The sequence below is a fragment of the Entelurus aequoreus genome, linkage group LG21, assembly GCF_033978785.1.
Source record: "Entelurus aequoreus isolate RoL-2023_Sb linkage group LG21, RoL_Eaeq_v1.1, whole genome shotgun sequence".
NCBI lineage: Eukaryota > Metazoa > Chordata > Actinopteri > Syngnathiformes > Syngnathidae > Entelurus > Entelurus aequoreus.
The window spans coordinates 848,535-863,534 of NC_084751.1; the positions used below are offsets into that span (position 1 = coordinate 848,535).

The following is a 15,000-nucleotide window of genomic DNA, read 5'->3' on the forward strand; positions in this document are numbered from 1 at the left end:
GCCAAATGTGATGATAACCATAGAACAGGAACAGACTCTTGTACCACCGCCAAATGTGACGATAACCATAGAACAGGAACAGACTCTTGTACCACCGCCAAATGTGATGATAACCATAGAACAGGAACAGACTCTTGTACCACCGCCAAATGTGATGATAACCATAGAACAGGAACAGACTCTTGTACCACCGCCAAATGTGATGATAACCATAGAACAGGAACAGACTCTTGTACCACCGCCAAATGTGATGATAACCATAGCACAGGAACAGACTCTTGTACCACCGCCAAATGTGACGATAACCATAGAACAGGAACAGACTCTTGTACCACCGCCAAATGTGACGATAACCATAGAACAGGAACAGACTCTTGTACCACCGCCAAATGTGATGATAACCATAGAACAGGAACAGACTCTTGTACCACCGCCAAATGTGATGATAACCATAGAACAGGAACAGACTCTTGTACCACCGCCAAATGTGACGATAACCATAGAACAGGAACAGACTCTTGTACCACCGCCATTTGTCATGATAACCATAGAACAGGAACAGACTCTTGTACCACCGCCAAATGTGATGATAACCATAGAACAGGAACAGACTCTTGTACCACCGCCAAATGTGACGATAACCATAGAACAGGAACAGACTCTTGTACCACCGCCATTTGTCATGATAACCATAGAACAGGAACAGACTCTTGTACCACCGCCAAATGTGATGATAACCATAGAACAGGAACAGACTCTTGTACCACCGCCAAATGTGATAGCCATAGAACAGGAACAGACTCTTGTACCACCGCCAAATGTGATGATAACCATAGAACGGGAACAGACTCTTGTACCACCCGCTAAATGTGATGATAACCATAGAACAGGAACAGACTCTTGTACCACCGCCAAATGTGATGATAACCATAGAACAGGAACAGACTCTTGTACCACCGCCAAATGTGATGATAACCATAGAACAGGAACAGACTCTTGTACCACCGCCAAATGTGACGATAACCATAGAACAGGAACAGACTCTTGTACCACCGCCAAATGTGACGATAACCATAGAACAGGAACAGACTCTTGTACCACCGCCAAATGTGATGATAACCATAGAACAGGAACAGACTCTTGTACCACCGCCAAATGTGATGATAACCATAGAACAGGAACAGACTCTTGTACCACCGCCAAATGTGATGATAACCATAGAACAGGAACAGACTCTTGTACCACCGCCAAATGTGACGATAACCATAGAACAGGAACAGACTCTTGTACCACCGCCAAATGTGATGATAACCATAGAACAGGAACAGACTCTTGTACCACCGCCAAATGTGATGATAACCATAGAACAGGAACAGACTCTTGTACCACCGCCAAATGTGATGATAACCATAGAACAGGAACAGACTCTTGTACCACCGCCAAATGTGATGATAACCATAGCACAGGAACAGACTCTTGTACCACCGCCAAATGTGACGATAACCATAGAACAGGAACAGACTCTTGTACCACCGCCAAATGTGACGATAACCATAGAACAGGAACAGACTCTTGTACCACCGCCAAATGTGATGATAACCATAGAACAGGAACAGACTCTTGTACCACCGCCAAATGTGATGATAACCATAGAACAGGAACAGACTCTTGTACCACCGCCAAATGTGACGATAACCATAGAACAGGAACAGACTCTTGTACCACCGCCATTTGTCATGATAACCATAGAACAGGAACAGACTCTTGTACCACCGCCAAATGTGATGATAACCATAGAACAGGAACAGACTCTTGTACCACCGCCAAATGTGACGATAACCATAGAACAGGAACAGACTCTTGTACCACCGCCATTTGTCATGATAACCATAGAACAGGAACAGACTCTTGTACCACCGCCAAATGTGATGATAACCATAGAACAGGAACAGACTCTTGTACCACCGCCAAATGTGATGATAACCATAGAACAGGAACAGACTCTTGTACCACCGCCAAATGTGATGATAACCATAGAACAGGAACAGACTCTTGTTTTGTAGTAGGCTTTAAAAAAATAAAAAACGTAGAGCATTTTAAAAATCTCTTTAAAGTTTTTGCAGAAGGTCCTAAACACCACAGAGAACTCCTGTCGTATAATAGATCTTTGGTAAGTGTTTTTGTAGCGGGTCCTCAAAAACAGCACAGCGCCTCCGTTTTGTCAAAGATCTTTGACTAGCATTTTTGTACAGGCCTTAAAAGCAGTAGAGTGTGTTTGTCATATAGAGGATCTTTGAGGATGGTTTTTGCAGTACATCCTTAGAAACAGCAACGCGCTCCTGTCATTTAGATGATCTTTGATTAGCATTTTTGTAGTAGGGCCTTAAAAATAGTAGAGCATGTGTGTCATATCGAGGATCTTTAAATAGTTTTTGCAATACAATCTCAGAAACAACAAAGCCCTCCTGTCATATAGACAATCTTTGACTGTCATTTTTGTAGTAGGCCCTTAAAACAGTAGTGTGTCTGGCATATAGAGGATCTTTGAATAGATTTTGCAATACAATCTTAGAAACAACAAAGCCCTCCTGTTATGTAGACAATCTTTGACTAGCATTTTTGTAGTACGTCCTTAAAAATAGTAGTGTGTCTGTCTTATAGAGGATCTTTGAATAGATTTTGCAGTACATCCTTAGAAACAGCAAGGCGCTCCTGTCATATAGACAATCTTTGACTAGCATTTTTCTACTAGGTCCTTAAAATAGTAGTGTGTCTGGCATATAGAGGATCTTTGAATAGATTTTGCAGGACATTATTCGAAACAGCAAAGCCCTCCTGTCATTTAGACAATCTTTGACTGGCTTTTGTGTAGTAGGCCCTTAAAAACAGTAGTGTGTCTGTCAAATAGAGGATCTTTGAATAGATTTTGCAGGACATTATTCGAAACAGCAAAGCCCTCCTGTCATTTAGACAATCTTTGACTGGCTTTTGTGTAGTAGGCCCTTAAAAACAGTAGTGTGTCTGTCAAATAGAGGATCTTTGAATAGATTTTGCAGTACATCCTTAGAAACAGCAAAGCGCTCCTGTCATATAGACAATCTTTGACTAGCATTTTTCTACTAGGTCCTTAAAATAGTAGTGTGTCTGGCATATAGAGGATCTTTGAATAGATTTTGCAGGACATTCTTCGAAACAGCAAAGCCCTCCTGTCATTTAGACAATCTTTGACTGGCTTTTTTGTAGTAGGCCCTTAAAAACAGTAGTGTGTCTGTCAAATAGAGGATCTTTGAATAGATTTTGCAGTACATCCTTAGAAACAGTAAAGCGCTCCTGTCATTTAGACAATCTTTGACTAGCATTTTTCTAGTAGGTCCTTAAAAACAGTAGTGTGTCTGGCATATTGATGATCTTTGAATAGTTTTTGCAATACATCCTTGGAAACGAAAAAGACCTCCTGTCATATAGACAATCTTTGACTGGCATTTTTGTAGTAGGCCCTTAAAAACAGTAGTGTGTCTGTCATGTAGAGGATCTTTGAATAGATTTAGCAGGACATCCTTCGAAACAGCAAAGCCCTCCTGTCTTATAGACAATCTTTGACTGGCATTTTTGTAGTAGGTCCTTATAAACAGTAGTGTGTCTGTTATGTAGAGGATCTTTGAATAGATTTTGCAATACATCCTTAGAAACGAAAAAGCCCTCCTGTCATATAGACAATCTTTGACTGGCATTTTTGTAGTAGGCCCTTAAAAACAGTAGTGTGTCTGTCTTATAGAGGATCTTTGAATAGATTTTGCAGTACATCTTTAGAAACAACAAAGCCCTCCTGTCATATAGACAATCTTTGACTAGCATTTTTGTAGTAGGTCCTTAAAAACAGTAGTGTGTCTGTCAAATAGAGGATCTTTGAATAGATTTTGCAGTACATCCTTAGAAACAGTAAAGCGCTCCTGTCATATAGACAATCTTTGACTAGCATTTTTCTAGTAGGTCCTTAAAACAGTAGTGTGTCTGGCATATTGATGATCTTTGAATAGTTTTTGCAATACATCCTTGGAAACGAAAAAGCCCTCCTGTCATATAGACAATCTTTGACTGGCATTTTTGTAGTAGGCCCTTAAAAACAGTAGTGTGTCTGTCATGTAGAGGATCTTTGAATAGATTTTGCAGTACATCCTTAGAAACAGCAAAGCGCTCCTGTCATATAGACAATCTTTGACTAGCATTTTTCTAGTAGGCCCTTAAAAACAGTAGTGTGTCTGTCTTATAGAGGATCTTTGAATAGATTTTGCAGTACATCCTTAGAAACAGCAAAGCGCTCCTGTCATTTAGACAATCTTTGACTAGCATTTTTCTAGTAGGTCCTTAAAAACAGTAGTGTGTCTGGCATATTGATGATCTTTGAATAGTTTTTGCAATAAATCCTTAGAAACGACAAAGCCCTCCTGTTATATAGACAATCTTTGACTGGCATTTTTGTAATAGGCCCTTAAAAATAGTAGTGTGTCTGTCTTATAGAGGATCTTTGAATATATTTTGCAGTACAATCTCAGAAACAACAAAGCCCTCCTGTTTAATAGACAATCTTTGACTGGCATTTTTGTAGTAGGTCCTTAAAAACAGTAGTGTGTCTGGCATATTGATGATCTTTGAATAGTTTTTGCAATACATCCTTAGAAACAACAAAGCCCTCCTGTTATATAGACAATCTTTGACTGGCATTTTTGTAGTAGGCCCTTAAAAAAAGTAGTGTGTCTGTCTTATAGAGGATCTTTGAATAGATTTTGCAGTACATCCTTAGAAACAACAAAGCCCTCCTGTTATATAGACAATCTTTGAGTGGCATTTTGGGTTGTATGGTATTTATTTTAAAATTCTTTTAATTTTTTGTCATAAAAAAGTACAATCATATGTGCTTACGGACTGTATCCCTGCTGACTCTATTGATCTATATTGATATATAATGTATATATTGTGTTTTTTATGTTGATTTAATTAAAAAAAAAAATAAAAAAATAATAATAATAATTTCTTGTGCGGCCCGGTACCAATCGGTCCACGTACCGGTACCAGGCCGCAGCCCGGTGGTTGGGGACCACTGATATAGAGGATCTTTGAATAGATTTTGCAGTATATCCTTAGAAACAGCAAAGCCCTCCTGTCATATAGACAATCTTTGACTATCATTTTTGTAGTAGGCCCGTAAAAAAAGTAGTGTGTGTCCTATAGAGGATCTTTGAATAGATTTTGCAGTATATCATTAGAAACAGCAAAGCGCTCCTGTCATATAGACAATCTTTGACTAGCATTTTTGTAGTAGGCCCTTAAAAACAGTAGAGCATGTCTGTCATATTGATGATCTTTGAATAGATTTTGCAATACATCCTTAGAAACAACAACCTTCCAATCTTTCGCCAGTTAATTATGCAGTATTTTTGTTATTAGTCTGATAATAATTTTTGTGATGAACACATGCTTTCATATCATTTGACAAGGTTGTAAACTGTAGGTAGGTTAGATATAATTATTGATTATGATTAAAATCAAGAGTAAAATGACTAATTCAGTGTTAAGATTTGAGTGGAAAAGTTGGGCTCCGAGGTCAAAAATGGTTAAGAACCCTTGGTTTAGTTGACAAGAACCTGCCACATGTCCTCCAGGTGGCAGTAGAAGCCCCTCGGTCATTAAAGTCAAAGGTTAAAAAGTGTGTAAAGTTTTATTTTCCAATTCAAATTATTGCATGACTGCCCTCATAAATGTTGAGTTTTGATGTTTGAATAAATAAAAATGGGGTCCAGGGGCCAACATGAGGTGGGCATCAGCGCCAGGTCTGAACATGTCCCCTCATCAAGGGCATGTATGGGCATTGCCCTCGTCCTTTCAATACAGCTACACAACAAAAGAAGAAGAAGAAGAATAAGAGGAAATTCTGGGAAATTTAGGTTGCCTCACAAAGTGCACGTCATTTCCTCCGATGACCAATGCGCGGTTTGGGCTCTTGAAAAAAAAAAAAAAAGTTCAAGTAGTGTGATTATGACAAGTCTGAGCATTTGGAGGAGAATGAGCGGACATGCGAGGAGTAGCATGCTTTGGACACGCCTGAAGAAGCCAGCATCAAGTAAGTCTCCCTACCATGAATTGAAGTTGAAAAACGTATTGGGGTGTTACCATTTAGTGGTCAATTGTACAGAATATGTACTGTACTGTGCAGTCTACTAATAAAAGTCTCAATCAATCAATGCTTTTTGAAAGACTTCATGATGCTCCCTTCCAGCGTCGCTCGCCCTCCTGCTGCTGCTCCTGATCCTGCTCCGGTCCCCAACAGCGTCCAGCAGCAGAGACCAGCAGTGTGCAAGTTCTGTGCAGCGGACCTTGAAACTGACCAGACTCATCCACACGGAATCTGTGGATCTCATCAAAACATACGTGAGTATCTTTACTCATACATCATTTTGGCATCTTATTGTTGCAAAAAAAAAAAAACCCACTCTTTTGTACTTACGGCCCGAGCAACTTTTGATAGACTCTGTTGCAGACCTGGGCCAATTAAGGCCCGGGGGCCCGTTAAGCTTTTCAATGTGGCCCGCCGGATATTCCCAAATATTTTTTTTACATCTTTAAGATGGAAAGTGTAGCTGCCATTATGATGTGCAGTGATGTTTCCAAAATGACCGTAAGTCTTGAAGATGTCCGGTTCAAACACTGATGACATCTATTAAACAAGACAAGAAGCAAGGAATTAAACAGAGACACGATTCAATTTAGCTCAATCGAGGAGAAACGCGTAGACACTGTAGTCGTCCCACTCGCTGACGAAAGATTGTACGCCGCCTCTTTTATTTGGACTTTCCCTAATTACATTTGACAGGTTCCGAAGCAGAACCTCCAGGTTCTGTAACAGCTTCTTCCCTCAAGCCGTAAGACTCTTGAACGCATCATAATTAAATGATCCCCTCAACTCCCCCCAAAAATGAATTAACTCGCTGGAATAAAAAAAGACAATATAACATATAATAATATAACAATATATATAACATATAATATAATATAATATAACATATAATAATATAACAATATAACATGTCGTCGTGGCTTGTACAGCCCTTTGAGACACTCGTGATTTAGGGCTATATAAATAAACATTGATTGATTGAACATACATCCATAAACGTGGACGCATGTGGAAAAGTGCAATATATTTATCCGTACAGTAATCTATTTATTTATTTATATATATTTATATATATTTATTTAGTTTATATACATATTTATATATTATTTACATGTATTTATTTATTTATATATGCACCTTATTGCTTTTTTATCCTGCACTACCGTGAGTTTATGTAACGAAATTTCGTTCTTATCTGTGCTGTAAAGTTCAAATTTGAATGACAATAAAAAAAAATAAAAAAAAAAAAAAAAAAAAGGAAGTCTACATGGCAACAGCTGTTTCTAAGGGAAGGGGGTCGTAAACAGCCGTCGCCTTTGGTTACAAAACAGTAGGAAGAAAAGGTGCCTGGAGGGGAGCCAGGCCCTGCCTCCTCTCCGCTTTGTAGATCTCGGGTCAAGACAAAATCTTCCTGTGGATTACAATACATCAAAGAAACCGACGCCTTCATGTCGCTTCCCGTCCTACACGGTGGAGTTAAGCGATGATATTACGGACCTTTGATCCCTCAGACGGTACTGAATCAAAACCCGACATCGGTGTGTAAAGGATATCACCATGTGGACTTCAGGAACACTTCAGAAAACCACTGCTCAGTGGCTTAGCGGTTAGAGTGTCCGCCCTGAGGTCGGTAGGTCGTGAGTTCAAACCCCGGCCGAGTCATACCAAAGACTATAAAAATGGGACCCATTGCCTCCCTGCTTGGCACTCAGCATCAAGGGTTGGAACTGGGGGTTAAATCACCAAAATGATTCCCGGGGCGTGGCCACCGCTGCTGCTCACTGCTCCCCTCACCCCCTCAGGGGGTGATGGGTCAAATGCAGAGGATAATCCCACCACACTTAGTGTCCATCCATCCATCAATTTTATACCGCTGGAGCTTATCTCAGCTGCATTCGGGCGGAAGGCGGGGTACACCCTGGACAAGTCGCCACCTCATCACAGGGCCAACACAGTTAGACAGACAACATTCACACACTTGGAACCATTTAGTGTTGCCAATCAAACTATCCCCCGGTGCATGTCTTTGGAGGTGGGAGGAGACGCAGTCATGGGGAGAACATGCAAACTCCACACAGGAAGGTCCCGAGCCCGGGATTGAACTCACGACCTTCGTATTGTGAGGCACATGCACATGTGCCACCGTGCTGCCACACTTAGTGTGTGTGTGACAATCATTGGTACTTTAAACTTTAATTTAACAGTCGTTCGCTACATCCATAAGTGCAAGTTAAAACTCTACTATGCAAGGCCAACGCCATTTATCAACAACACCCAGACACTAAGTTATGATTATTTGCAAAAACAAAATGAAGTTTCTCAGTTGGAACATTAAATATGTTGTCTTTGCAGTCTATTCAATTGAATATACGTTGGAAAGGATTTGCAAATCATTGTATTCTGTTTTTATTTACCATTTACACAACGTGCCAACTTCACTGGTTTTGTATATACAAACCCCGTTTCCATATGAGTTGGGAAATTGTGTTAGATGTAAATATAAACGGAATACAATGATTTGCAAATCATTTTCAAGCCATATTCAGTTGAATATGCTACAAAGACAACATATTTGATGTTCAAACTGATAAACTTTTTTATTTTTTTTGCAAATAATCATTAACTTTAGAATTTGATGGCAGCAACACGTGCCAAAGAAGTTGGGAAAGGTGGCAATAAATACTGATAAAGTTGAGGAATGCTCATCAAACACTTATTTGGAACATCCCACAGGTGAACAGGCTAATTGGGAACAGGTGGGTGCCATGATTGGGTATAAAAGTAGATTCCATGAAATGCTCAGTCATTCACAAACAAGGATGGGGCGAGGGTCACCACTTTGTCAACAAATGCGTGAGCAAATTGTTGAACAGTTTAAGAAAAACCTTTCTCAAGCAGCTATTGCAAGGAATTTAGGGATTTCACCATCTACGCTCCGTAATATCATCAAAGGGTTCAGAGAATCTGGAGAAATCACTGCACGTAGGCAGCTAAGCCCGTGACCTTCCATCCCTCAGGCTGTACTGCACCAACAAGCGACATCAGTGTGTAAAGGATATCACCACATGGGCTCAGGAACACTTCAGAAACCCACTGTCAGTAACTACAGTAGGTCGCTACATCTGTAAGTGCAAGTTAAAACTCTCCTATGCAAGGCGAAAACCGTTTATCAACAACACCCAGAAACGCCGTCGGCTTCGCTGGGCCTGAGCTCATCTAAGATGGACTGATACAAAGTGGAAAAGTGTTCTGACGAGTCCACATTTCAAATTGTTTTTGGAAACTGTGGACGTCGTGTCCTCCGGACCAAAGAGGAAAAGAACCATCCGGATTGTTATAGGCGCAAAGTTGAAAAGCCAGCATGTGTGATGGTATGGGGGTGTATTAGTGCCCAAGACATGGGTAACTTACACATCTGTGAAGGCACCATTAATGCTGAAAGGTACATACAGGTTTTGGAGCAACATATGTTGCCATCCAAGCAACGTCACCATGGACGCCCCTGCTTATTTCAGCAAGACAATGCCAAGCCACGTGTTACATCAACGTGGCTTCATAGTAAAAGAGTGCGGGTACTAGACTGGCCTGCCTGTAGTCCAGACATTGAAAATGTGTGGCGCATTATGAAGCCTAAAATAGCACAACGGAGACCCCCGGACTGTTGAACAACTTAAGCTGTACATCAAGCAAGAATGGGAAAGAATTCCACCTGAGAAGCTTATAAAATGTGTCTCCTCAGTTCCCAAACGTTTACTGCAGGGGTGTCAAACGTACGGCCCGAGGGCCGGATCAGGCCCGCGAACAGGATTTATCCGGCCCGCGGGATGAGTTTGCAAAGTATAAAAATGTACCTGAAATGTTTGAATGAAAGAAACTGCTGTTCTAAATGTGTCCACTAGATGTCACAATAGCAATTATTTGTATCTTTGTAGATGATGCTACATATGTACAAAATAAACCACATTAGTACATCAGTCGAGGAAAGTGATCAAACTACATAAATAACATCCTGTAATTTGATTTTGATATACTTATTTTTATCTTGATAGATTGAACATTAACACCAATGATGAACATTATCACATCATTTATTCAGAAAATATAGATAATGACAAATAAATTATTCACCGCAACATGTATGTGTAAAATAAAAACCCAACAACATTATGATTTGTACATTTGTGCTTGTTCTATTTTTAAACAAAGAAAACAACCTGAAGTTGTCTTTATTTTTAAGTTATCGTGCCGTGATTTTACCAGTCCGGCCCACTTGGGAGTAGATTTTTCTCCGTGTGGCCCCCCCATCTAAAATGACTTTGACACCCCTGTTTTACTGAGTGTTGTTAAAAGGAAAGGCCATGTAACACAGTGGTGAACATGCCCTTTCCCAACTACTTTGGCACGTGTTGCAGCCATGAAATTCCAAGTTAATTATTATTTGCAAAAAAGAAACAAAGTTTATGAGTTTGAACATGAAATATCTTGTCTTTGTGGTGCATTCAACTGAATATGGCTTGAAAGGGATTTGCAAATCGTTGTATTCTGTTTATATTTACATCTAACACAATTTCCCAACTCATATGGAAACGGGGTTTGTATAAAGAGACAGTGTGGTTAGTGGTAAAGGTGTGGCTGCTTGTCCTCCCCACAGAGAGCCTCCCAAGGAGACATGTCCCACCTCTTCTGCAAGGTGTCCATCCCCGACGTCCCCGAGCCCAACATCTCCGGCCTGGAGCCCTCGGAGAGGACGGAGAGCATCCTCCGCCACCTGCGGGTCTTCTCCTCTCACCTGAGGCGGGTGTACGAGCAGCAGACGGACCTGCAGCGCCCCGACAGCGGCCTCCTGGTCCAGCTGGACACGGTGGGGGAACGCAACCGGGGCCTGGAGGCGCTCCTGCGGAACTTCTACCGGGACGTTTTCCCCAACCTCCAGGACTGGCCGGCGGGGGCGCCCGCCTCCCTGCCGCCCGCGCAGAACACCTTCCAGCAGAAGGTTTACGGCTGCGTGGTGTTGAAGACCTACAAGGACTTCCTGCTGAACGTCTGCAGGGAGCTGAGGAGCATGAGGAGCCGAGTGTGCCGAGGGAGACGCAATTTCCTGTGAGACTGTGAGTGCCTATTTATCATATTTAATATTTATTTTTCTTATGTATTCTGAGCGGCCGCAAGCACCTTAAATATGTCGGGGTGATTACAAGTACTTATTGCATCAATAACGTGCATGCCCGGCAGCGTGAAAATATCAATAAAACAAAACTAAAACCATGAAAGATTTTTTTTTGTCATCTTTTTTTTTTTTTTTGCTGTCATGTGTTTTATTGCGTATGGTGAACAAATCAGGAAGCAGCCGAGACGATGGGTGTGTGACGCCAGCTGCCGTACGGTGATGCACCTTCTGTCTAGTCGGTCACACGGCAACGCTGCGTCTGACTCGGGTGGGGGAAAAACAAAAACGTTGATTTTGGCAGATGGGCTGGTAGGGTCACTATTTTGCTCTTTCCTCATATTATTCATTCCCAGCAATACCCATAAACGGCCACTAAGTGACAGTATCAGTAAGTAGTTCTACTTCATCCTGCTTTTATTTTACACTGAATATTTTCTCTTTGTACGGCACGCGGAGGAATATTTAATAGTCCCGTAGCTTGGATCCATTTCAAAATGCCCAATGACATGTCTGAAAAATTTATAGAAATAAAATTACAACAATGCGAATTTATAAAAAAAAATATTTTTGCTTTTAACATTGTATATTTTAATATGTATTTTTAATATTGTGTTTATTAATTTCAAAACATAAATATTTTGAATTAAAACAATGTTATAAGTGTAATTAAAATAATAATGTATCTAATCAGAATGAACACGCTAATTAGTTTACAATACATTTTAAAAATGTTTCAATTTAAAGATTAAATATATATATATATATATATATATATATATATATATATATATATATATATATATATATATATATATATATATATATATATATATCCATCCATTTTCTAACGCTTGTCCCTTATATATATATATATATATATATATATATATATATATATATATTAGGGATGTCCGATATTGGCTTTTTGCCGATATCCGATATTCCGATATTGTCCAACTCTTTAATTACCGATACCGCTATCAACCAATATATGCAGTCGTGGAATTAACACATTATTATGCCTAATTTGGACAACCAGGTATGGTGAAGATAAGGTACTTTTAAAAAAAAAAAAGATAACTAAATTAAAAACATTTTCTTGAATAAAAAAAAGAAAGTAAAACAATATAAAAACAGTTACATAGAAACTAGTAATGAATGAAAATGAGTAAAATTAACTGTTAAAGGTTGGTACTATTAGTGGACCAGCAGCACGCACAATCATGTGTGCTTACGGACTGTATCCCTTGCAGACTGTATTGATATATATTGATATATAATGTAGGAACCAGAATATTGATAACAGAAAGAAATGGGGGGAGGGAGGTTTTTTGGGTTGGTGCACTAATTGTAAGTGTATCTTGTGTTTTTTATGTTGATTTAATAAAAATAAAAAAATAAAAATAAAAAACAACCGATACAGATAATAAAAAAACCGATACCGATAATTTCCGATATTACATTTTAACGCATTTATCGGCCGATATTATCGGACATCCCTAATATATATATATATATATATATATATATATATATATATATATATATATATATATATATATATATATATATATATATATATATATATATATATATATATATATATTGTGGTTATGAAAAATGTTGGATTTGTTGTGTCTGAAATAAATGAATAAATACATTATTGTAATTAAAATTCAATGTATTTTATTCCCAAGTAATCAACACAATACTTAATTTCACTAAAATAATTTACATTAAATCAAACTGCATATTTTTGTATTCAACCAACACTGACAAAAAAAAATGTCTCTTTAAATTGTGTTGATATTTTTTAGTTTTTTGTGTCTGAAATAAGTAAACAATAAATAAATGAATTTCCCCCCCAAATAATCAACACAATACTAACATAATTTACAAAAAAATCAAACATATTTTTGTATTCACTAACACAGGCAAAAATATTTTAGCTAGTAAAAAAATGCTGATTACAGTAAAATTCTAAATTTGCAGATTAAAGAAATAATAATACAATATATTTTTCTCACCTAAATACTTTTTTCCTCTTTGAATTGTGTTGATGAAACATATTTTTGATTTGCTGTGTCTGAAATAATTAAGTAATAATTAATTGTAATTAAACTTAAATATATTTGACTCCCAAGTAATCAACAAAATATTTAACTAAAACAATTTACATGAGTTCAAACTGCATATTTTTGGATTCAACCAACACTGGCAAAATATTTTTGCTGCAAAAAAATAAATGCTCATTACAGGAAAATATTACAATATATGTTTCTGATCTAAGTATTTTTCTTTCTCTATGAATTGGGTTTATGAAAAATATTTTCAATCAAATTAAAATGTATTTTACCCCAAGTGATCAAAAAATACTTTAAGTAATATAATTTACAATAAATTAAACTGCATATTTTTGTATTCAACCAACAATGACAAAATATTTGTGCTAGCAAAAAAAAAAAAAAAAAAAAAAAGCTCATTACAGGAAAATAATACAATATATTTTTCTGATCCAAGTATTTTTATTTCTCTTTGAATTGTGTTAATGAAAAATATTTTCAATCAAATCAAAATATATTTTACCCCAAGAAATCAACAAAATACTTTATTTTAACTAATATGATTTACAATAAATTAAACTGCATATTTTTGTAGTCAACCAACACTGGCAAAATATTTTTACTGCAAAAAATAAAAATGAAAAATGCTCATTACAGGAAAAATATACAATATATTTTTTCTGATATAAGTATTTTTCTTTCTCATTGAGTTGTGTTTATGAAAAATATTTTTGATTTGCTGTATCCAAAATAAATAAATAAACAATTGTCAAATCAAAATGTAAAACAAAATATTTTATTTTAACTGATATAATTTACAATAAATCAAATTGCATATTTTTGGATTCAACCAACACTGGCAAAATATTTTTGCTACAAAAAAAAAAAAAAAAAAAAGCTCATTACAGGACAATGACAATATATTTTTCTGATCTAAGTATTTTTCTTTCTCTTTGAATTGTTTATGAAAAATATTTTCGATCAAATTAAAATGTATTTTACACCAAGAAATCATCAAAATACTTTATTTTAACTAATATAATTTACAATAAATTAAACTGCATATTTTTGTATTCAACCAACACTGGCAAAATATTTTTGCTGCAAAAAAAAAAAAAAAAAAAGCTCATTACAGGAAAATAATACAATATATTTTTCTGATGGAAGTATTTTTTTTTGTCTTTGAATTGTGTTTATGAAAAATATTTTCAATCAAATTAAAATGTATTTTACCCCAAGAAATCAACAACATACTTTATTTTAACTAATATAATTTACAATAAATTAAACTGCATATTTTTGTAGTCAACCAACACTGGCAAAATAATTTTGCTGCAAAAAAAAAAAAAAAGCTCATTACAGCAAAATAATACAATATATTTTTCTGATGGAAGTATTTTTTTTTGTCTTTGAATTGTTTATGAAAAATATTTTCAATCAAATTAAAATGTATTTTACCCCAAGAAATCAACAACATACTTTATTTTAACTAATATAATTTACAATAAATTAAACTGCATATTTTTGTAGTCAACCAACACTGGCAAAATATTTTTGCCGCAAAAAATTAAAAATTAAAATGAAAAATGCTCATTACA

At 37.0% G+C, this 15,000-nt stretch overlaps 2 protein-coding genes across 2 annotated transcripts in view; both read left to right on the forward strand.

Annotated features, from left to right (window-relative positions):
• taok3b (TAO kinase 3b) overlaps positions 1–6,293 on the forward strand; it is a 49,400-nt gene extending 43,107 nt beyond the window's left edge. The window contains exon 9 of the transcript XR_009823689.1: positions 6,275–6,293. The gene's annotated coding sequence lies outside the window, so the exon portion shown is untranslated. The remainder of the gene's footprint in view (positions 1–6,274) is intronic.
• Positions 1–11,383, forward strand: part of m17 (IL-6 subfamily cytokine M17) — a 12,109-nt gene extending 726 nt beyond the window's left edge. Inside the window, exons 2-3 of the mRNA XM_062032026.1 lie at positions 6,275–6,426; positions 10,824–11,383. Of these exons, the coding sequence (XP_061888010.1) occupies positions 6,275–6,426; positions 10,824–11,276 (605 nt within the window). The 3' untranslated portion in view covers positions 11,277–11,383. The remainder of the gene's footprint in view (positions 1–6,274; positions 6,427–10,823) is intronic.
• Positions 11,384–15,000: the final 3,617 nt, after the last annotated feature.